Genomic DNA, 22,927 nt, shown 5'->3' on the forward strand with positions numbered 1-22,927 from the left:
AAACGGTGGTAAACTTCATCCACCCTAATAGTGGAGAGCACTGAAAGATATGAAGCTCTTAACCTAGCTGATGACTTTCTCTAACCTGTTAAGGGAAGAGACCTCACCTCTGGCAAGAGAAAGGCTTCAGTGTGAAGTCAACAGTTAACCTGTTGATCTGCCCTGCGTCCTTCAGCATGTGCGCTCTTGCCGATCAGTCAGAGCTTGTACGTGCTGCCTCTTGCCCAACTTGTAATGAGGGAAAATGGGAAGGAATTGGCAACGTTATTCAGGTGGCTGGGGTGGAACTGGGGACTTTTTAAAGTGTAAAGGGTAAGATCGAAAGAAAATAGATAGGAGTGTGGTGGCACAGGGCATAGAAATTAGGGAATTGCCAAATTTCATCATTTTTCTACGCTTAATGTGTTTCCAGATGACTTATGATAAAGTTGATGAGATCCACTAGGTGATAATACCGCAGAGGTCTGTCTTTTTCTTTTTTCTTTTTTTAAATTTTTTTTTTATTCTTGCTTTAGAATACAATAGGTTTTGGTCACATTTGAAGCTGGAAGCTAATTTACCTATCTTAAGGAATGCGAGAGTCCAGACAACTTTCTATGTTCTTATTCAGACCTAGGTGCTGAAGAACTTTGTTCTTTTTTTTCAGATATTGAAAAATATCACTTGGTATGCTGAGCGTGTCTTAACAGAGATCTCACTTGGGAGTCTCCTGATACTAGTCGTGATAAGAACCATCCAGTACAACATGACACGGACAAGGGTAAGAGTTACGTGTAGCGCTTATGCACGTAGAGTGGATTTCTAACTTCAACAGCATGAATTCAGTTTCAAACAGGGTGTGGGATTTTCTTCATTCTGTTGCAACCAGTTGGCATCTGAATTTACAGGAGGGAAGGAATGGGCAGATCAGCCATATTAACTAAGCACAACATTAAGTGGTTCTGAACTTGTAACGCCATCTCTGTATTATCGTTCAATCCGTTGAGTGGGTTTCTCTAAAGTCCATGATTCAGGCACCGAACTGCTCATCTTCAGATGAAAAGGAAAAGTTCCTTAGCCTGATGAGAAGAAATGACTCCTTATAGGTTGTTTGTGTCTATTCAGTTACTCAGAAGTGAGAATTTCAGCTCTATTTATTGTTAGTGCTTTTATGAAGTAGGACAGTGACTGGGCCGTAAAACCTTTTTGAGCTCTAGCACAGCAAAACTGCTTCAACTTTATAGCCTCGTATCAGATCGGTTTTGTGCATTTTTCAAGCATTTGATTCTATACCTTATCTCAAACACGTAAGCATGGTATTGTACACTTCTGTATATTTTCAACAATTAAAGGCACAGAAGTTTTTAGATGAAAAAGTAGGGGAAAAAATTAAGTATATTTTAAATTGGAAAACTTAAAGGTTTCACTTTAATGATCAAAAGCATTGGAAGAAACGAGGACATTCTTGGCATATATTTGTAGGATCTGGAATCTGTTAAGTTATGTAAAAGCATATTTTAGACTTGAGTAGGGAAAATAAATCCCTCTTGGATTGGATAAGTGGACAAGTTTGGTTCTGTGAAAACCCTCGACTTCGATAGGGCCGTCATCGAAATGCTTATCTGGTCAAATGGTTTCAGGGATGTGAACAAGGGGGCCGGATCTCTGAAGTATCGTATGGTTATAGTTGTGGGATATACAGAATGCTTTGAAAGAGTTAATAGGGAGATGAGTTATGAAGCAGAAAATTTTAGGATAAAACTGCAAAAAGGAGAGAGAGGAAGGGAGAGGAGGAGAATGTCTTTCAATATACGTTACATCTATGATGGCATTGTAAATCAACATTGCTAAAGAAATGAAGACACACACGTATACATATGCGTGTATACGTACACATATATACGCTCTGAAATCTGAATGAAATCTGAAATCTGTATGAAACAATCACTCTTTTGTAAGCCTTGTATTTTAAGAAAACATATTTAAAACATCACTTTGCATTTCTGCTATATGCTTTTGACCATGTCCTTCAAAGCCACATATATTACTCAGTCTTTTGAATGATTCCTGGAATTGGTGTCAGTATATATCAAAAGGACAATTTGATGTGTTTTTTTCCTTTCCTCTTCTTTCTGACAGGACAAATACCTTCATACAAATTGTCTGGCAGCCTTAGCAAATATGTCGGCACAGTTCCGCTCACTTCATCAGTATGCTGCTCAGAGGATCATCAGGTAAATATAAAACTTCACAAATAGACTTCTCTTGAAACTCATCTTTGCTGAAACTCAGGAGTAGAGGAACTTGACTTTTATATACCTTAATAGATACTGATGAACTAAATAGCTGAAATGATAACTGAATAACTAAATAATCCCAGAATAAATCTTACTTGCTTTGTACTTGATTCTGTTCTGAATGCACAGAAAGTATTAGTTTCTCTGTCTGAGAAACTTCTGACTTTTGATTCTCTTAACAGGACAGCTCAGTAGCTGCTTTCAAACCAGAAGTTTTTCAGGGATTTGTGTGAATTATGCTTTTTTTAGTCATGTGTCACGTTGTTATAAAAAATGCACTCAGTGGTGGTTCTCAAGTACTACGCAGACTGGATTTGCAACTTGCTTTACTTCTTCCTGCGTATTTGGCAAAAGATCTATTTGTTAAATCAGATGTAACGCAACGATCATTTTGTGACGGGGCCCTACAAATATGGGCAATAAAACCTACACCCGTGCTTTTCAAGTGACAAAGTTTATTAGCCTGTATAGTAATAAATAGTCAATATCTGCTCTGGTTCGAAAACAGGGCCATAGCTTTAAAGAAGTAGATACTGAAGTTGGTCCTTCCTATTTTGTATCTGTGCTGCAGACCACTTTTGTAACGGCAGGTAATCATGCGTCAGGCACCCTTCTCATCTTGGCAGCCAGCCCTGCTCCACGCTCCAAGGGAAACTGGGAAGGTCCTTGTTAATGCGATCTGGAATAAACTGTTATAGTGCTTGTCAAGTACAGACAGCGTGCCAAAAATAAGTACATGATAATTGCGTGCCCGTACACTTTGTAAAGGACTGGGTTAACGAGAGATACATTGTGTTCTTAAACCACTGCTCTTCAGGATTTCATTCTCTCCGAGCCCCTTCTCTTTTGGAAATGGTTGGTTGTAAAAGTATGGACATGTATCCAGGATGAATGTATTCTGCCATTACCTTTTCCCTGCTTGACAGTCACCCTCTTTTCATACCCTTGGCAGTGATAATGAGTGTTCGGAATTTGAATTGAAGCTATTTTCCTGTTACGTATCACAGACGTTGTCTTAAATACCTGCTCTCTTCATTTCTCAGATCGTAGACATGGAGTCTCTGAGTTTTCCAAGCATTTGCAAATGTTGGCCTCTGAAATCATAGATCCTAGCGTGGTGTGAGATACACTACCTTGATGCTCAAAAACATGGTCTGTTTTTTAGTGTGATACTACTTTTTCCACTTCAGGGCTTTTTCCTATGTTCCCAGTTTCTGTTTTGTTCCATTTTATTCTACTGCTGTTTCCGCAGACCAAAGCACGAGCTGTGTTCCTCTGGTTATATTCAGGCCAGGAAGAGGTTATCTTGCTAGTCCCGTTACAGCCAGCTGTTATCACCACTCAGTAATCTTGTAGTCGTGTAGCATAACTGCATGTGTATTTCTGTGTGGCTTGGCTTTTGTCAGAACGCTCTGAGTTTATGGACGTCTCCTGTTCAAAATTTAAACTCATGGTTCATAGTAAGCTCAGCTGGATTATTTTGGTTTGATTGGGTTATGAAATGGCTAAGCATGTGGTCTGCTGGCTTATCAGAAGAGGTGGCAGCCATCAGTAGAGAAGCAGCAACCTCCGTACCTTTGCACACACGTCTCACCTCAACCTTAAAACTCGGAAACATAAAAGGAGCCTTTGTGTGCTGTGGGGCTCCTCCCTACACCAGCCTTTTCCAGCCTTCTCACATGCGGTTTTCACCATCTGTAATGGCATCTTGGAGGCAGATTGACTCCCTGACCTTTAAGACCCACCTCAAGACCCAAGGAAGGACGTGCAACACCCAGAAATTCTCTTGCACTCCGTGTATGCAACGTTTCAGCAATCTGCTGTGACGTTTGGGTGCCTTATTCGTCATCTCTCTAGGCATGCATAGTTACAACGAGACTTTAGCATTGCTGCTTGATTTTAGTTGTGAAATAATTGTGCTGCTATCCTTATTGAAGGCAGACAGACTGCTGTTGTTGCTTAACACTGGTGTGCGGAAAGGAGGCAATAGGGGCGAGGGGCAGAAAACGGCGTCACGTTAAAATTGTCTGTCAAGTTACCTGTCTTTTACTGTGTGAAGGACTAACAAAGCCACACTTGAAATGTGCCAAAGAGAAAGAGAGACCTTAGAGCAAACACATAGTACTGGCATATTCGAAACTCTTAGTTCTTCCAAAGATGTAAGCTCTTAGTAGCTACTGTTGGTTGGTTTCTGTATGGCTTTTAGCAGAGAGACTTCCCATGGGATCCGAGCTGGGCAGTATCACAAATAATAACCACACAATATCCAACCAACTGTCGTGTGGTAGGATAGCAGTCTGAGAAGGATGCCGGTTATACCAAGCATTGGGTGCCAGCAGGGTTGGAGCTGTATTTATAGTTGGATATAATGTAAGGATAGGTACGGAAAATGGATATACTCATCAATGGAAAAAGTAAAACAAAACGGCAATATGATATATATTATATATAATACGATATTCTTACGTAGCCCAAAGATATTCCATGCTGTTATTTTTAAGCTTCTGCCTCGTTGTAGCCAGATGCTCCATGTTAGTATAGTGTAGAAATTGTAATGAAGGAGGTGAATTTAAATTTAAAACAGAACCAGAAAAACAAGAGGAGGGTTAGGGAATATGTTTGATTTTTTTTTTTTTTCCTCCCCTCAGTTATTATGTGTGATGTTGACCGAAGATCTTATTTTGCAGGTAGAAAACTGTACATCTGGACAATAGGCAAAAATGGCCACCAAGACTGGGATTTAATTTGTCACTATGATCATGACTGCTTATAAATCAAAAGACCCTACTATAAAAATGTATTAAAATCTGTTGTAAAATGTCCTGTGGGGCTAGGACACGGGCAGGCTGGAAGGAAGAGTCAGTTCCAGGGCCAGCCTGTCTCCCGTAAGACTTTACTGCTAATACGGTAACATTTTCTTCTCAGGAGCTTTACAGCCTTGGGCTCCCCGGCAGGCTTAAGCACCATAAAGGAAGTATTTTAACCTGATTTCCTCTCAAGATACACAGTTTTGTTATAAAGTTTCAGTTATCAAGAAAAGCAGTAGGAATAAATACTTATGAACACACGTATTTCATAAGAGATTGATATTTTGAGGCATGCGTTGTCCTTTGTTTTCCTACCTTACGAAGTCTGTTAGCCACTCTTATTAAATTTAGCCCGCACTGATGGACCCAGCTTGCTCCGTGATGCCAAATCAGAATATTTATATTTAAATTCCTATTCTGGTTCCACCATCAGAGTGGAAGCATCTCTGAGAGAATAAACCACGGTATTCATAATGAAAAAGTGTTTTCTGTGAAGGAAAAGCCTAAAAAGAAGATGGTACTTTATATTACATAAAGTATTTTAGGGTATAGGTTTTTAAATTAAGTAGCTGTGAAACACTTAACTTAAAATCTGCTTAGCAATACAACAGTCATAATTTAAGCCTCACCAGATGCTCTAATGATTCCTTCCTTAATGTGAGAAGTAATTCCATTTCCATGCAAGCTTTTTCCTAATCCTATTCTGAGCGGAGACTGCCAATTGTTCTAAATTCTGAAGACTATTTTCTATGAAAGAATTAGCTGAGAATATTCAATATAGTGTACGTAAGAGCTCAGTAAAATACAACTTCATAATGTTGGGTAATTCGTATCATGTTCCAGCAAGCATGAAAATTGACAGATTTGTATAAAACTATCACAAGCAGCTGCTGGAAGTAAAAATAGATGTAATAGATGTTTTATACTAAGATCCAAGGCGGTATTCATTTAATGTTGGATGTCCTCTGCTGTAGACGGCCCTGACTTTGAGATCCTTCCCTTCTCTATCCGCTGTTACCACTGGTTTGTTTTTAATTACACGGAGCTATTTTATCAGCGTAGTGCCAAGGGTGATATTGCACTGCACTGTCTCTCTCTCATATTTGTAGTATCTTTAAATTATATTGGTAGACTATTATAAAAAAATAAAATAAAATGTGTGTTGATGTCATTATTGTCACAAATGACTACCAGAGGTGGCTGTGTAGTCTCTAAGCAACAAAGCACACCCAGGTGGAGTATTACATACCTGCAATGAGGGTAGGTGTCGCCTTTGCTTGGTTTCTATTCTACAAGTACAATTACCAAAAAGTAAAGCCACGTACCTAACTGGCAGGTTAGTGCAGGTATTCGACTTGTCGCTTAAAACTGCAAGTCGGTTAGCATTAATTCCTTTAACCTATTTGGGAACAGTTTTCATGGCATTCAGCTTTTCTACAGCTAGCCTGCCCGCTTGGAAATGGAGAGTCTTTCCCTGAACAGCTGTATTCCGACATCTCATCACCATGGCATTCTAATAAAATTAGTGACACGAAGACAACTGGTTACTTGAGGCGAATGCTTTTCCTATAGCTTCATATATTGGAATGTTTGCTGTTTTGTAAGCAGACGTATACCACTAGAGGTTGCCATACACCTCACTAATTAGACACGCACATTTAACATTAAATGACTTTATGGGGCTAGAAACACTATCCAGTTTTCCTTTTTTTCTACACTATCACCACAGCTATTCACATGCAGGGCTGTGTGAGCCACTAAGAACACTTTATAGGTTGCACTTCTCCCCGTTAGATGACTTAAGGAACTTAAAGATGGCACGTAATTGTATCGGTGTCTCATTTTTTGGCTGTCGTAGAGAGTTCAGTGGGACTCAGGGAACGCTATGAAGAAAGAGGTTTCTGTCATCCTCCTGATGCTCATAGGAGTCAAGTGGGATTAGGAAAAAAGGTATGCTTGAAAGGGATACAGATCAGAGACTTTAACTTGTGCATGCTACAGGGCGCAGTATGTTGTACTTGAGGGTCATCGTAGCCCTGCTATACCTGTTACTAGAGCAAAGCGTGAGACGAAGAGCCGGCCGTACTGATTCTGTTGCTGTCTGGAAGAAGCAGAGATAGTAACCCTACTTCTTACTGGTCAGCCAGCCTTGAAGCTGCTGGTGATGAGTGCTGTAGGATATCCTGGAGCATGATGCAGGGCATTTGAGTAGCTCAATGTTGGGTTTTTTCTTTTTTTTTCTTTTTTTAAATGGAGTTGTAAGTAGCGTGCTTAAATATCCATGCTTGTAGAGGATGACTGCGTCGCTGTGGTTCCCCAAGTCTACCTTCTCTCATCTGAGAGGAGGCTGAAACCCTTCTTTCCCTTTGCACTCTTCAACAGTCTTCATCATTTTGTAGAGTCAATTATGTTTCGTAAGCTACCAAGAAGAATTCCCATCTATTCTGATATGTGCTGCTGTATTTGAGAAGTTTCACCTCCCCAGCCAAACCATTTGTCTTACGGTTTTCTATGTCAGTAATTTAATTTTTCTACTACTGCTTCCTCTTATAGTCTGGCAGGATTTTCTTGAGTGCAAATATTTATGACAGTTCGTTAAGAATAAGAGTGCATGATGTTGCTTTAGACTGCACCTTTTGAGCTCAGTTTAAGATTATGCTGGATTAAAAATTGTCTTTAAGTTGTAATGTGCGAGTTTCCGTAGAAACCTTGGATTGCTACTGCAATATTTAGGTATTTACCAGCTGCAAGTAGCTTTGATGAGCAAATTCGATGCTGGATGAGGAAAAAAGCTTCCTGTAGTTAATGCTACAGAGTCAAAGATACGTATGGCGTGAGGAGAAAATGCATTTCTCATAACTGGTCTTTTAACTTGACTTTTTCCTAAGGAAGTCTCTGAATTTTGATAATAGATGCATGTAACTGTGTATTTTATATTCCTGCATATGAAACCATGTAGCTAGTTTATTAAAATGCAGAGTAATGTGCATCCAGAATCTAATGATTTCAAGTTTAGCAGCCCTTTTTTCAACGATGGCCCCAATTGCCCTAAGTAAAATTGTCAGAGTACTGTAAAACTTTCGTGATTAAAACAGAAACTCCAGGTTAAAAGGTGAATTGTAAAAACATTTGCCATGAAATTTTTCTTCTATTTTAGCACACAATTTTTAATCATTTAAATGTGTGCCTTGTTCTTGGGTACTAGTGTAATTCTTGAGTGCTTGGGTTTGCAGAAACAAATACTAGTTCGTTTGCAGAACAGAGTTCGCTGCTTATCCGAGAATGGGTTTTGCTTACGATATAAATATCTGTTGGGTTTGTGAATTTGAATTTTGGTTAGTTCACAATGTCCCTTAATAAAGTGGTTAAACTTTTCTTCCACTGTTTTTCTTTATCAGTCACGTTTATAGAATTGCACGTCTTTGTAATGTTCCCCATGTTATTTGATGGAGTGGATGACATTTTATTTTTCCTGGCTCTACTTTCTCCCTACCTTTTTATAGGCTGTAAGTAATCAGATTAATTGTTGTTACTGTCAATTTTCATATTGTATTGTCCTTAAAAGAAGAAAGCGTATTACTTCCCTCTTCTTTCCCCTAGATTATGTCGGTTGCTGCTTTTATAAAATAGGGATAAGGAGGAAATTAATCAAATTTTTCACATGTCACTGTGTTTGGCAGAATGATGACTCTGTAACACGTATTAGTTACGTCTGCTTCCCTGGCCTTTTTTTCCTGGCCTATGAGTATTCATTGAAAATATTTTTTATTTCTTTATATATATTGATGAAGTATTTTTAAACCTAAACTTCCTTCAACAGGGATCTCTGCGTATAGAGCAGAAGACGTTTTGAATTTGCCAGGCATTTGGTTATTCAAATAGTCCAGTATGTGTGTTCCACAAAGAAGAAAAACCTTTATGCAGCAGCAAGACATGTGTGATCTGAGCTGCTTATTAGGGGCCGCATTCAACTGAAAAATCTGAAATTGTCAGCGTGTGAATGCGGTGAAATTAGAATTTACCAATTGCTTAATAAATTTTTTTAGCAGTGCCAATAATGAGATGTAATTGCTGGCTCGAAACTCATTAGGCTGCTCGCATAGGAAGATAAACAAATTTCTCTCCCACATGGCTTTACGCTCTGAGCATTCTGGTTTTCCTGCCTTTTTTTTTTTCCCTTTGATGTCCACGGTGCTTTCGGGAAGCTCTTTAACATATAGCTTCCTCTTTCACCGGAGAACAGCGATGGGACAGTTGGTGCAGAAAACTAGTGAAACTGAGTTACCCAAATCAAAGGCACTTCTTAAGGAGAAAAACTTGGGCAAAAAAAAAAAAGCCAGGTTGCTGCATGAATGCTTCAGAGCTGTTTGGTTTCTAATTCTCATTTGTTTTTAGTTCTTTGAAAAATTAAGTGTAAGAACAGAAGAGTTGCTTCTCGTAAAGGAATTGTGATTTTTAAATGGTAAAATTTATCATAGTAAGCATTTCAAACTTTAAATGAGATGTGTGAATTGAGCAAAAGAACTTAGGTGAAGGGGGTATGCAATACTTCTGTTAAGCTCATCTTTCGGGCTTCTTTCTTACAGCAGGGGAATGAACGGTGGTAAACTAGAGCCGTTTTTCAGATAGGAAATTTCCTAAAATTGTTCCGAATTTGGGGGTGGAACCCTTTGACCCTCTGAAACCTTATTTTGGAAAAGTCTTATTTCAGGAAGGTCAGCTTTCAGTTGTCAGTAACCAAAAAGCAACATAATACTAGTAAGATGTCAGTGGTAGATTTAGAGCATAATAGCCAACCTATACCTTTGTTAACACATAATATGAAAACTAGTCCCTGCTTCCTGTATTATTTCTGTTGGTACTGTCGTAACAAGGGATTTCTGTTGCCTAGAGCTGCGTGGCTCTGAGGATGCTTTGAAACATGCAGGTTTGCATCATACCGTGCACCCTGGGAGCCTGGCCTTCGGTAGCAGCTTTTTAATGCCGCCGTAAGAACCATCAATAGACAAGTCTTTTATATTCTGGGTTCAAATCTTAATTGGACCATTAAATTAAATCTCAGTTTACTGGTCTCTTAATCATAATAGAGGAGTTTCCACAATAGCAAACTCTAGAGAAAAGAGGCTGCTTCTGCTCTCACTCCAGTGTACATCAAGAGACTTCACAAGTCAAATTATACAATAATAAAAGATCAAGCTCTGGAAGGGGTTCTTGGAATTAGTGTCCTGTGGCCAGAGCTGTTAAATACTGAACGCTCTGAGCATCAGCTTGCCTCTTCCTTTTTTATAACCAAAAGAAAAGAAAAAAGGATTTGGGGGTAATGTACAGTTTCACTAAAGAATATATAGTGAAATATATAGTGATATGTAAACTCTGCAGATATTGGGAGGGGCATAGTCACAAATCCCTGCTTTCTGATACCGAAATGTAAATATCTGCATTCAACAAGGCCAAGTGCCGGGTCCTGCACTTGGGCCACAACAACCCCATGCAGCGCTACAGGCTTGGGGAAGAGTGGCTGGAAAGCTGCCTGGCGGAAAAGGACCTGGGGGTGCTGGTTGACAGCCGGCTGAACATGAGCCGGCAGTGTGCCCAGGCGGCCAAGAAGGCCAACGGCATCCTGGCCTGTATCAGAACTAGTGTGGCCAGCAGGAGCAGGGAAGTGATCGTGCCCCTGTACTCGGCACTGGTGAGGCCGCACCTCGAATACTGTGTTCAGTTTTGGGCCCCTCACTACAAGAAGGATGTTGAGGTGCTGGAGCGTGTCCAGAGAAGGGCAACGAGGCTGGTGAGGGGTCTGGAGAACAAGTCTGATGAGGAGCGGCTGAGGGAACTGGGGTTGTTTAGCCTGGAGAAAAGGAGGCTGAGGGGAGACCTCATCGCTCTCTACAGCTACCTGAAAGGAGGCTGTAGCGAGGTGGGGGTCGGTCTCTTCTCCCAAGTAACTGGTGAAAGGACGAGAGGAAATGGCCTCAAGTTGCGCCAGGGGAGGTTTAGATTGGACGTGAGGAAAAATGTCTTCACCGAAAGGGTTGTCAAGCATTGGCACAGGCTGCCCAGGGAAGTGGTTGAGTCACCACCCCGGAGGTGTTTAAAAGATGTGTAGATGAGGCGCTTAGGGACATGGTTTAGTGGGCATGGTGGTGTTGGGTTGACGGTTGGACTCGATGATCTTAGAGGTCTTTTCCAACCTTAATGATTCTATGATTCTATGATTCTATCTCCAGTCTGAGCTGTTCAAGACCAAGAGGTAACTTTTTCTCCTCTTTTGCATCACATGTGGACTGTAGTTGTGCTAGAAGGAAACTACCTTAGTGAAAGTTATGACAACAGTATGACTGTTTTCTAAGTTTTCTAAACAAGAGGGGTTTTTTAACGTCAGGCTTATGTCGGATTTCGTTGGCGGTGCTCATGGTGCAGGCCCTGAGTGTGCAGGATGCTCTGCAGCCCAGTCTCTAATTTGGGACTTTGGGGGGACCTGTCAGTACAAACAGTGGCTTTCTGTAATTCCTGTCCCCGAATATTTTCATGCAGACATTATGGCACTGAAGTAAGCAGGGAAGAAGCATCTTTCTGTGGATTCGACTTTGAGTGATTTATCTGCAACTCAACCAGCTTGTTTCATTTTCTGTGTTTGCTTTAAAGCGGTAGAAAATGACCTGTTCATCCCAGCAAACCTTCATTGCCAGGTACTGCTCTGCCTGATGAATTTGTTACTTCGAAATATTTGCGCTGATTTTTTTTTTCCTGTGTCCTTCGCTTCGGTGGCATTTACCATGTGCTGTACGGTTTAGATTTTAGCAATAAATTCTCTTCAGCATGGAAGGCCACAGAATTGACTGCTTGACATTGCCTCAGAAAGAAGAATTAAAAACCTCAAAGACATTTTGCTTTTAATGCTTCTTAACTTTGAAATAGTTTTGTAGCATTTTAGTTTAGAGGAGAAAACATTTGTTATCTAACCTGGATATAAAATGATATTCTGTTTATGAGAAACCGCTTTATAATGAGATCCCCTCCCCCCCCGCCATGCAGTGCAATATGTTACAAAAATGATGATCCCATTTTTATTAGATGTTCCAAGTAGAGTGAAAATTAATGGCATCTCGGAAAAGGGCCTTCAGGATATTCTTATGGTCAGGTCATGTTTGAAAGAGGACACTGTGGGAATGGAAGATCAAACAGCTCTAAGCCACTGAGTCTGAACTTTGGTTTTAATCTCTAGACTGTCAGGAGTAGAAGTTGTGTGCACAGCAGGATACCTGGAGAGATTTTTGTGTCAACTGGTCAACCTTGGGTAGCTTTGGCTTGCTCTTTCACGAGCTGTTCACAGGCACAGACACACTGCTCTATTTGCAGATGCTTTTTATGCTCTTCATCCTCCACTGTGTCACTGTTACATCTTACACATAACGGAGGTTCCCAAATCCGTGGAGTGGCTTTTGTTGGGAGACAGAAGCAATATATAAAGATCTCAACAGTGTTAAATAAAAGAAACATACGCTGGCCTTATTAGTAGCTTGTTGACCTAGATTAGCTGTGGGGAAGCTTATAAGCTGATCAGCCATTCCAAAATTGGGAGGTGTCATTGCAATTAGTAGGAAAGGCTGTGACAAAAGGGGAGACAACAATTGTTCAGATCAGGGAAAAAAGAATATTAGTAGCAAATGTCCTCTTGCTGGTATGACTTAGCGAAGTAAATGTAATTAAGTTAATTTTTAAAAGGAATGAAGCATCCTTTGTTACTATGCATTGAGTGTAGCTGTGGTCAAACATATTAAAACGCTGCTTTAGCTGTAGCAACAGAAAGAGGAGTACTCCATGTGGGCTCGCCTGTTTTTGCCTGTGCGTAACATATGGAGTTGAGGTTTTAGGCTGCTGTCAGCTCTTTCCAACATGGAAATATCATTGAACTTGGTTTAAGCCTGCTTGAACCTGCTGGGCATTCTGAGTGGGCGCCTGATGGGACAGTAATACCCTCGTCCCCCATCTGGCGTGAGCAGTTGAATGCCCTGCGTGCCATTAGAAGTGCTCGGAGCCCGGGACCCCTGAGCTCACGGGTTATGGAGACTTCCCAGGTGGACAGACTCACAGCTTTATTTTGAGATAGATTGGATCAGCGTGAACCACGGAGGGGTCTTGGGCAAACTGTTGCTTATCTCTGTCTCAGGGTCTTCTCGCATGAAGCAGAGCGGTTGAACTATGTTATCCTCTGCTCTGCATATCAGGGCACAGGACTCCTTAAAAATACTGTTGTTGATTGCTGATCTGGCTGAAAAAGGTTTTTAATAGCTAAGTAGACACCACTCTAAAAGCTCAACTTTGGACAAGATAGTCTGCTCTTCCCTTGACCGCTTTTTGTCTCTCTGCTGACTTGCAAGACATAGCCATCGTGGTCATCGTGTCGTGGTGCGGGGGGGAGGTCATTACGACACCTCGTTAGTCTTCTGCCATCCAGGAAACTGTGTGGTACTTCAGTGTCTTACAAGCTGCAAGTCATCGCTTGGCAGAATGTGCGATTAAATGAACGTGATGCAAATTAGCACAGACTCTTGGCTGTAGAACTGAAGTTCATTGAAGTCTTGATACCTGTTTCAGGGAATCTAGAGCATCATGTGGATTCTTGCATGCAACGGAGGGCTGCAGTTTGGAGGTAGACGGTCCCGCTGTCCCATCTTTAATTATCATGAATGGCCCATTCATAGTTACTGTGCCACATGAGCTCTTTGGAAACAGAACAGTTCGATAATAGTCTTCAAATTGGGGAATTAAACTTTTCTTTTTTTGGTGGAACCTTCCAGCTTTTAAAACTGTTGATCTTGCAAACCTGTTATGATGGAGAGGAAGAAATATTTGAGGAAACCTGTACAGAAATAACTATTTTTGTGATAGTGGTGTTTTACAGATGAATTTGCAGAGTAGGCTGAGGTTCTGAGTTGTGTCGCTTGAGTTTTCTGCGTGTTTAATAGTGAAAGGAAGCAAAAATGAGAAAGCTAGCAGCATTATTCCAGTCAATTAGTGCAATTTTGGTTTCTTTTAGCTGGCCTGGAAACAAAGATTAACGCCACTAAAATGCTTACTGGGATGTATCCCACTGTATTATTTGGGATTTGGGTGTCTAATGTACAGTACACTGAAGAAGTGAATCTTACAGTTTTTACATTTTAAAAAGTCTGTTTTATAGCAATAAATTGTCCTCTATAAGATTTTTCTGAGATTTAAAAAAAACAAGGGAATTATAATAGTCTTTTAGAAATTATTATTTGCTATTCAAGTAGAATCCTAGAAACTGCAGTCTCGTCTTCTCAGTTTGTTTTGAATGGAAGGTATTTATAGGACAGTGTTCCTTAACAGAAATAGAGATGACTCAAGATAATGTCTTGCTTGAACCTGTCTTTTATCTTCGGTTGCAGGGTATTTGGCTCATTAACCGCTTTATTCAGATACAACATGTGCTCTTTCCTTTTTAGAAGTTTTCTCTTTGGAAAGAACTGTGGACTGTGATCTAAAGAAATGAATGAGCAATGAACTTAAAAGAATTTATCTGACAAACTAAGATAGTGTTATGGCTGTAAGTTTTGTTTTGTACTAATGCTTACTATAGCATTGATTATAAATCTTTTTTTTTATTTTATTTTTTTTGTCAGGGTGCTGCTTATTTCCCATTTTACCTGATGTCATTATGTATGTCTAACATTTTTCCAGCTTTGCAGTTCAGTGAACTAATTTCTCTCTCCAGGTATGTGAAGCCACGATAGGTATGAGTGGCTGCAAGGAGGGAAGTAGAGCAGTTACTGATAACACCCAACTGACCTGTGTCGGTGCCCTCCAAATTGCTTCTGAAAACCTTCCTTTCCACCACACATGGAAATTTTGAGTTCATTCAGACCCCACACTTAAGTGAGGATTTACAAACAAGCTTTCTAACTGATTTTAGGAATACGAGAGAACAGTTTATGAAATTTCTGCGTCTCTTAAGTACTCGAGCCAAGGTACTTCCCACCGCCATATACTTTCACCGTAGTTTGCGTGGCTCGCAAAGAGAATCTTGCACTTTGAAACATCTGAGGCTTTTAAATGGAGGGCGAAACTATAGGTACAGAAGAAAGAATCAGGATTTAACAACTTCAATGTGCACCAGGTCTTTAGAACTGTTGAATGACTCAACCCTTTTAATGGTAATGGCCTTCAGCAAGTTTAGGAAAGAACAGGCTTTTAGGTAAAGTAAATACACTTAGTTCTGCAATGAATAAATAAATTTGCTGTGAAGTTGTGTAGAGACATGTTTCTGTAACTCATTAATTGTGCTCTTGGGTCCACAAGTAGGTTTTTCTCCAAATACCACAATTTACGTGGGCTCGGATGGGATGAATCTTTGCTGCGGAACAGGGTGAGGGCTCAGACAAGCGGTGCCCTCCCTTGCGGTGCTCTAGCCCTTGTCTCCCAACAGAGGATTTTCAGGATCACGCAGACCGGGATGCAAATGTCCGCGTTAATGCGGGTGGCGTAGGCGTGTCCTGTAATCCCGTGCAGAGCCTGTGAATTATCACAAGTGTCTAGCCAAAGGATAAAAGCGCAGGAGGTTTCAAAAGCAACATTCCCATAGTAGTATCTCTTCAGCTGCCGGGGGTATGTGCCTTCCAAGTAACTGGTGCATCTGGGTGATTAAAGCCTTCGCTCTTTCTCTGAAACATCAGTGCCGAATAGACACTTCCTCCCAGCTCTTTCACATCTCTTTTTGTTATGGTCATCAGCTCCTTGTGTCTGCTCCTGATATACAAATCCTTTTGTTCTTTTTGATGGAACTTCATCTGTACAGAGGTAATTTGGCCTTTCTATATAAGAATCTCATATACTTATCATTTGATTTTCAGTCTATCAAACATCTCCAGAAATTGTTTGGTTTTCATTTCGTTGCCCTCCCTCACTATAAATACTTTCATGCATAAAGATAATATTCCTCTCATAAGCCTGTCATGTACATTTGGCCATTGCTGTGACAGAGTGCTGCTTCGGGGCATGGGAACTTACGTCTGTGACACATTATCACAAATAATCGCTTCTTAAGTATTTAAATAATTTTCATGCTTCTCTGTCCAGTGTTGTTATGGCACCTTTAACCCTGTAATGACCCCTCGCCCCCAGACTGCTGTTTTGCAATAATGTAATTTAAAATCCTGTCGTCACTCTACGCTGTAAGATATAAATTTTGTGATACTTGTATCTGAAAAGTAGGCCTGCAAGAATGAAGTGTTTTCAGAAAGCTAAGAGAAGTCACCCTATTACTTAGATTAGGAAGTTAGGTGGGGATCAAGGAGGAAGGAGAGTACCAGTAGTGAAAAAGGATCAAGTCAGGGATGACTTGAGAACTGACACAGACATGTCCACGGGACCCTGTGAAACGCATCTGAGAGCGCTGTGAGCGTTGACTCATGCCGTTGCAAGACCACTGTCTTTTGGATCACACCTGAAGAACTGTGTCCAGGTTTTGGGCCCCTGGACATAGGAAAGGTGTTCCTAAACTGGAGCAACTGAAACTCATTATATGCTCATGCTAATTTTTTCATCCAAAATTGGGGGGGCTGGAGGACTCAGTATAGGAAGATGGGCTGAGGGAACTGGGCTTGTTTAGCCTGGAGAAGAGAAGGCTTCGGGGCAAGGCTACGGCAGGAGTTTCAGAGAAAGGGTTAGCAGCATTCCCACACATAGGAGGTTACTGAGAAGATGGAGCCAAGCTCTTTATAGAAGTGTGTGGCAGGAAGGTGAGAGAGAATGGTCATGAACTGAAGTCAGGAGGTTCCAGCCTGATGGAAGACGACAATTTTTCATGGTCAGGGAAGCATTGGCACAGCAGCCCTGAGAAGTTGTAGAGTCTCCGTCCCTGGAGAGGCTTTTAAGACCCAACTGGACAAAACCTTGGTCTGGTCTGGATGCAGTGTTAACCCTGCTTTGAGCAGGAGGTTGGGCTAGAGACCTCCTAAGGTGCCTTTCAACCTTAATTATGACTCGAAGGTAAGAATAATTTAAAAAAAAAATTGAAACTGGCTGAAAAAGGAGGAATTGTTGTAAGAGTTCTGGTACGGTAAAGGCCAGCGTGATCTCCTGCATCCCCAGTGCCGACTTTTATTGTACCTTAAGCAGCTTAACTGTGCTAACACCACAGTGGCAGAAACCCACCCCAAAGAACCCCAAACCACCTTTCCGTGGACATACGCGTGTCAATCTCATAATAGCCTTGGTACTAAAAACAAATACATAGTACTCTTTCTACTGTGGTTCATCAGTACCACATTCGTGTCATCAACAGCAGAGTACTAAACAGAAATAAAGCCTCTAATTTTGGCTGATGTATATGATGTGTTTTACTGTTGGCAGGAAGGCAGGCAGGCTTTTGATGGTTTGCCTTTCTGCTGTTTATACTGTACGAAATAACATTAATAGGTGATATTTTAGGCGGAGAATAAATTAACCATTCTCGTGGAATGGATGATGTAGTAAATCGTTGTCATCATCGATGTAGTATTTGAGTATAGAACGTATTTTGGTTGGGTTTGTCTTTGGGAACTTAAGAGTAATGACTAATAGGACTTCCTAGAACATGTTATCTATCATGAACAGTAGTAAAATCTTCATAGCACGTCACGACTTTCTCCCCACATAGAATCATAGAATCATTTAGGTTGGAAAAGACCCTTAAGATCATCGAGTCCGCTAGTTTGGGGTGCTGACTAATATGTGCTGGTTTAATTAGCTTATACTTTCGTTATTTGTTTTTTTTTAGAAGGCTTTTGTATTGGCTTTCCCAAAGAGTCATGCAGTAGCATAAGTCCCTTTTGAAAGTACAGTGATTAAGTCTTCAAACTCAGCGAAAGATGTTATTTGCTGTGCGTTTTTCAAATTCTGCTGCAGAAACAATATGACCTAAATATTTAATCAGGCTTAGCAGAATTGGCTTTTTTTATTGCTGCAGATTAATCTAGTTTCTCTGAGCTAATACATGTGGCATGTATGTCTTCAAGACCTTACTTTTTCTCAATAACGTTAAAGATTTATAGCCCTCATAAAATCTGGCATGCACCGAGAGGAAGATTATGAATTACGATTACTTAAACACTAGCACTGGGAATTTTTCTTTTGAATCCTATATATGCTGTTTCAGACTAGGTTGTATTCATAGAGGGGTTAGTGAATACCGCTTTTCTATACCCTGCCCAATTTGCTTCATTTCTGTGTTAAAAAGATGTCGGCCTGGTGCTGTTTGTTTTTCTCTTTGACGTATTTATTTTAAAATTGCGATTGACTTCAGTAGAGAAAATATCAACTTTCTGGTTTAAATAAATAAAGACGTAAGTGGCTTTGCATGTTTTGCTTAGCGCTGTTGTCTTGTTCAAGTCTGTCCTTAAAACTTTGGACAAAAAAATTAGCGTGAGCGTATCATGAGTTTCAGCACTTCTTATTTTTTAACTCTTATTTTTGCTAAGTTTGAGTTAAAAATTGGAAGTGATGTGATCCCCTAAACCAGAACAATTGCAATGACCATTTAGGACATTGAATTTTCTTCAGACAACCACGAGGAACAGCAGATTTGGAAGAATCTTTAGCAGAGTCTCGTTTGTTGTTGTTTTTGATTATCTGCGTGGCTCACACAAGGTCCTCGGAGGGCTTCCAGACGATCAGGGAGACTCAGTAAAGCTGCAGGAAGCCACGGCGTGCATTTGTGCCCTGGCAGCCGAGAGGGCAAACCGCATCCTGGGGTCCATCAAGCACAGCACGACCAGCCGATCAAAAGAGGCGATTATCCCGCTGTGTTCAGCCTTGGTGCGGCCTCGCCTCGAGCACGGTGTGCGGTTCTGGGCCCCACCATTTAAGAAGGACGCTCAGGTCCCTGAATGCGTCCAGAGGAGGGCAACAAAGCTGGTGAAAGGGCTGGAAGGCACGTCCCGTGAGGAGCGGCTGAGGACTCTGGGCTTGTCTAGTTTGGAGAAAGGGAGGCTGAGGGGCGAGAAAAGGAGAGGGAGGCGCTGCTCACTTCTCCTGGGACCCAGGGACAGGACGCGTGGGAACGGTTCAAAGCTGCGCCAGGGCAGGTTTAGACTGGACGTGAGGAAGCATTTCTTTACCGAGAGGGTGGTCAAACCCTGGGACGGGCTTCCTGGAGAGGTGGTCGGTGCCCCGAGCCCGTCAGTGTTGAAGAGGCATTTGGACAATGCCCTTAACAACATGCTGTAACGTTTGGTCAGCCCTGAAGCGGTCAGGCAGTTGGACTAGATGATGCCTGCAGGTCCCTTCCAGCTGAAATAGTCTAGCCTATTCCATTCCATTCCATTCCATTTGCGTGGGATGCGGCTCTGCCGTCACACAAGTGGCAGTTCAGCTCACCTCCACTTCCCCAGAGGCTCTCGACATCGAGCTCCCATCGATTTTAAAGTGTTTCTTTGATGCCCTTGTTTAACTGCTGTCATCAGCATACCTTTACTGATCAGGATTGTCCAGACTCTATGGAAGGGAAACCTTTCTTTGCCTTCTTCAAATCCGCACTAAATTACAAATAAATATAGATATATTGGGTTAATTTTTATACGTATATATTAGATATTTCCCCTATGTGTGCCTGGGTGGCAGGCAGTGAAGAGTGTGTGCAGGAAGGGTCTCTGCCCTCTCTGAGGTCAGAGTGATGATGAGAGCATTCATTTTAACTACTGCTGTTCAGGCAAATCTAAAAAGCTCTCGGGAAGAGAGGACCAGAGCTCCAGGGTTACAGGAGTTTGGTATAAGCAGGTGAGGGTCTCCTCACGGCAGTCAAGTGTAGGTGTTCACCTCTGAAGATTTATGGGAACAAGGCTGTCTTTGCAGGGTGGCAGCGGGAAGGACAACTCCAGAAGTGTGGGGAGAGTTACAAGGAAGAGCAATTTCCCCCTTGAGTAAATTTACTTTCTTTTTTTTTCTTTTTCTAAAAGGCTGATAGAACTGTCTGATGTGTTTGGTTTGGGATTTTTTTCCTGTGTCTTTTTTTTTTTTTTATTTTCCTTCTTTTGTCTCATTTTCCCAGCCAATACAGAAGCTTCCTCCCTGCCTTCTCATTTTATACCAGCCACTGGGCAAGGTCAGACAGTGCCAGGATCAGGGAAGGAAACATATCCATGGATGCCAGAAACAGGAGTAGAAAAAATTCTCAAGTAGCAGGTAGATTACAGGCCTCTTCACAGATGTCAGGTTCTCTATGTGGTCTTTTATACTAGCAAATTATTTTAGGTATATTTTTATTCAAAAATATACATTATTCATGGTTAGCAAATGAGCCTTTTCTGTGTTGGGTTTGGTGTTTTGTTCAGTTTTCGTCTCTTTCTTTCAGTTCCCCACCCGCTTATGTGTAGTCAAGAAAGTGACAAACAAACAAGAAAGCCACAAAAAACCACCTATGGGAGGAAACCCTTGGAGACTTCTAAATGCCACTTTCTGACTTCAAAAGGATTGAATTTGGTGCTTTGACTTGATGCCTGTCAGTTTTGAGCAGCTTCACTTATCTTAAAGATGTCGTTGGGGTTCCGTGTTCACGTTTCATTTCCATCCAGTTTGCATTCTGGAATCACAGGGAATCACAGTTGATGCGATGTGAGAGGTGGATGACTACCAGACAGAAAGGATCCTGTCACTTTAGTCTCCAAAATACTGATGCTAGCCTCTGTTGGTTTGGATCTGAAAATTTGGGGGTTCTGTGGCTTTAACAGCCATGGCTATTAAAGACAAAAAATGTTGGTAACTTAAAGTTTAATGGAGCATATGGAATTTTACTTTAATAGATTTAAATTGCTAAATAATATAGCTATGGTAATATTTGTGTAGTGAGAAAGCATTAGAGGAGTTTTATTGTTTTCATTACCTCAAAAACAAAAAGACCGAAAGCTTATTGGTAAGTAAGAATATATATATTTTATTTTTTTTTAGTTGGGATAACTCAAGTCCACCCTGCTTTCCCAGATGTATGTAACCAGACACTCTACTTTTTAGCTATTAGAGGTTGACACTGTAATGTTTTGTTATCACCATTCAAAATGTTGATCAGGTGGCTTTTATTTTTGTAAGAGGGAATTATAATCTTCTTCTGGAGTGGGATTTTAGTACAGTATGAGCTACAGTTTTGTCCTCAGGGTAAACAGAATACATGAATAATATGCACGCATGCACACACCGTCAATCAAATATAATGTTCTCTATTTTCTGCAATATTGCTTTTTCAAATTTTTCAGTACTGAATTGTAGTTGAAGATTGCCTTTTGCTGTAAAGTAAAAGTAATATGCCCCATAAAACATACAGAAAACAAAAATTTCAGTAACACGTAACTGGATGTTGTGGCCGCTGGAAAACATTTCTGGTGGATCAAGTAAGTCTGATTTTAAACTCAATATCCACGATTAGTCAATGCAAGTTGGATGTAAATTTTTCTTAATGTACATATCTGTTGAGGGATCTAAGCCTTGATTTTATTCAGGTTTAGCTTAGAGGATTTAATAATGGAGATGCTTAGTCTTCGATACGATGTAAGCTATGCTGGTCATAGTGGCTGTAATGCAAGTTAGAAAACGCAGGTTTATGGGATTGCGTTGCTCTTGGTATGGGTTTAAAATCACATGTTTCAGTAAACAAGTTCAACTTTGAAAATAGGAACGGCCTTTCCCTTATTACCTGAAATGATGAAAGGGAGGATTACAGAATTGCGCTGGCCGTATTGTATAAATACCCAAGGGGACTGGTCACGCTTGAAGGTTTTGTTTTCAAAGTGTGACACTTGAGCCAGCAGCTCCACTGGCACCCGTAGCGGGCTCTGAAAGCTGTCTGCCCACAGAAGCGGTCCCTCCTGTGCTCGGTCCCATCCGTGCTGTGGCAGGACGAGGTGATGGCAGCAAGGCTGGCAGCGGTGGGAGGGCAGTGCTGCTGGCACTGTCTCACCCCGTCTCTGTCTCAACAGGGCACGAAACATCTGGGTGAAGTTTTTGGGAAATTTCTCCTTCTCCCATCTCATGCTACATTCTCATCCAGTTTGTCAGTTAAGCCTAAATGTGGTCGTCACGCTTTGGGGATCAAGTCTTGTTTTTCCTATCTATGGAGAGCATTGATAGGGGTCAAAGATCAGTGACACTAGAAAGCGCTCTCAATTTCTTGACAAAAGTCTAACAAGATCGAATGGCTGGAATGAGACCTGCCCTGGCTTGAAATAAGGTATGATTTTCTAGTAACAAGGCTGGTAAAATATACTAAATGGGAATAGTGGACTCATGACCATTTAAATCTTCTAAGCAGCATCATTCTAAAATAGGCTCTTTAATCTGGTTTTGGAAAAAATTCTGTGGCCTCTGTGGGTAGCTGGAAGGGCAGGCTTGTGTGTTGAGGGCTCCCCTCGGTATGGGATCCTGTAAATACCATTCTTTATCTTCTTCATCCCTGGCCTGTTGGGTGAAGAGAATAGCCTGTGCTGCTCAAAACATGCTGTGGTCAAAAAAAAAAGGCATTGATGGCTTAAGAAATTGCCTCCTTGCAGCTGCTTCCTCTCCTGAAAACTAGTATATCTGCAAATGAAGTGCCAACAAGGATTGTGTGTTCCTCAACTTCCAGAGCAAAGGTAGGTGACTGACTTGAACCCAGTAGTGAATGCTGTTTAAACTAAAGCAATGGGAGACACTGGTGTTGATAAAGCCTTAGGCTTAGAGCCGCACTGATTGCACCAAGGATCAGCTGTTGGTGGCACTCTTTTCTGTCCTGTTCTTTGCCCAAGGTACACGAATAATTTGGTCTCCTAAAAGAGTGTTTTAGCGACACGTGTCCAATAAAGGGTTTATAGAGGGATA

The 22,927-nt window shown here is 41.1% G+C and overlaps 1 protein-coding gene across 1 annotated transcript in view; it reads left to right on the top strand.

Annotated features, from left to right (window-relative positions):
• The window catches only part of DYM (dymeclin), a 215,601-nt gene that overhangs the window by 97,581 nt on the left and 95,093 nt on the right, over positions 1–22,927 (top strand). Inside the window, exons 12-13 of the mRNA XM_009326968.1 lie at positions 647–760; positions 2,119–2,213. Of these exons, the coding sequence (XP_009325243.1) occupies positions 647–760; positions 2,119–2,213 (209 nt within the window). The remainder of the gene's footprint in view (positions 1–646; positions 761–2,118; positions 2,214–22,927) is intronic.

This window comes from Pygoscelis adeliae, unplaced genomic scaffold (assembly GCF_000699105.1).
Source record: "Pygoscelis adeliae isolate BGI_AS28 unplaced genomic scaffold, ASM69910v1 Scaffold567, whole genome shotgun sequence".
Lineage (NCBI taxonomy): Eukaryota > Metazoa > Chordata > Aves > Sphenisciformes > Spheniscidae > Pygoscelis > Pygoscelis adeliae.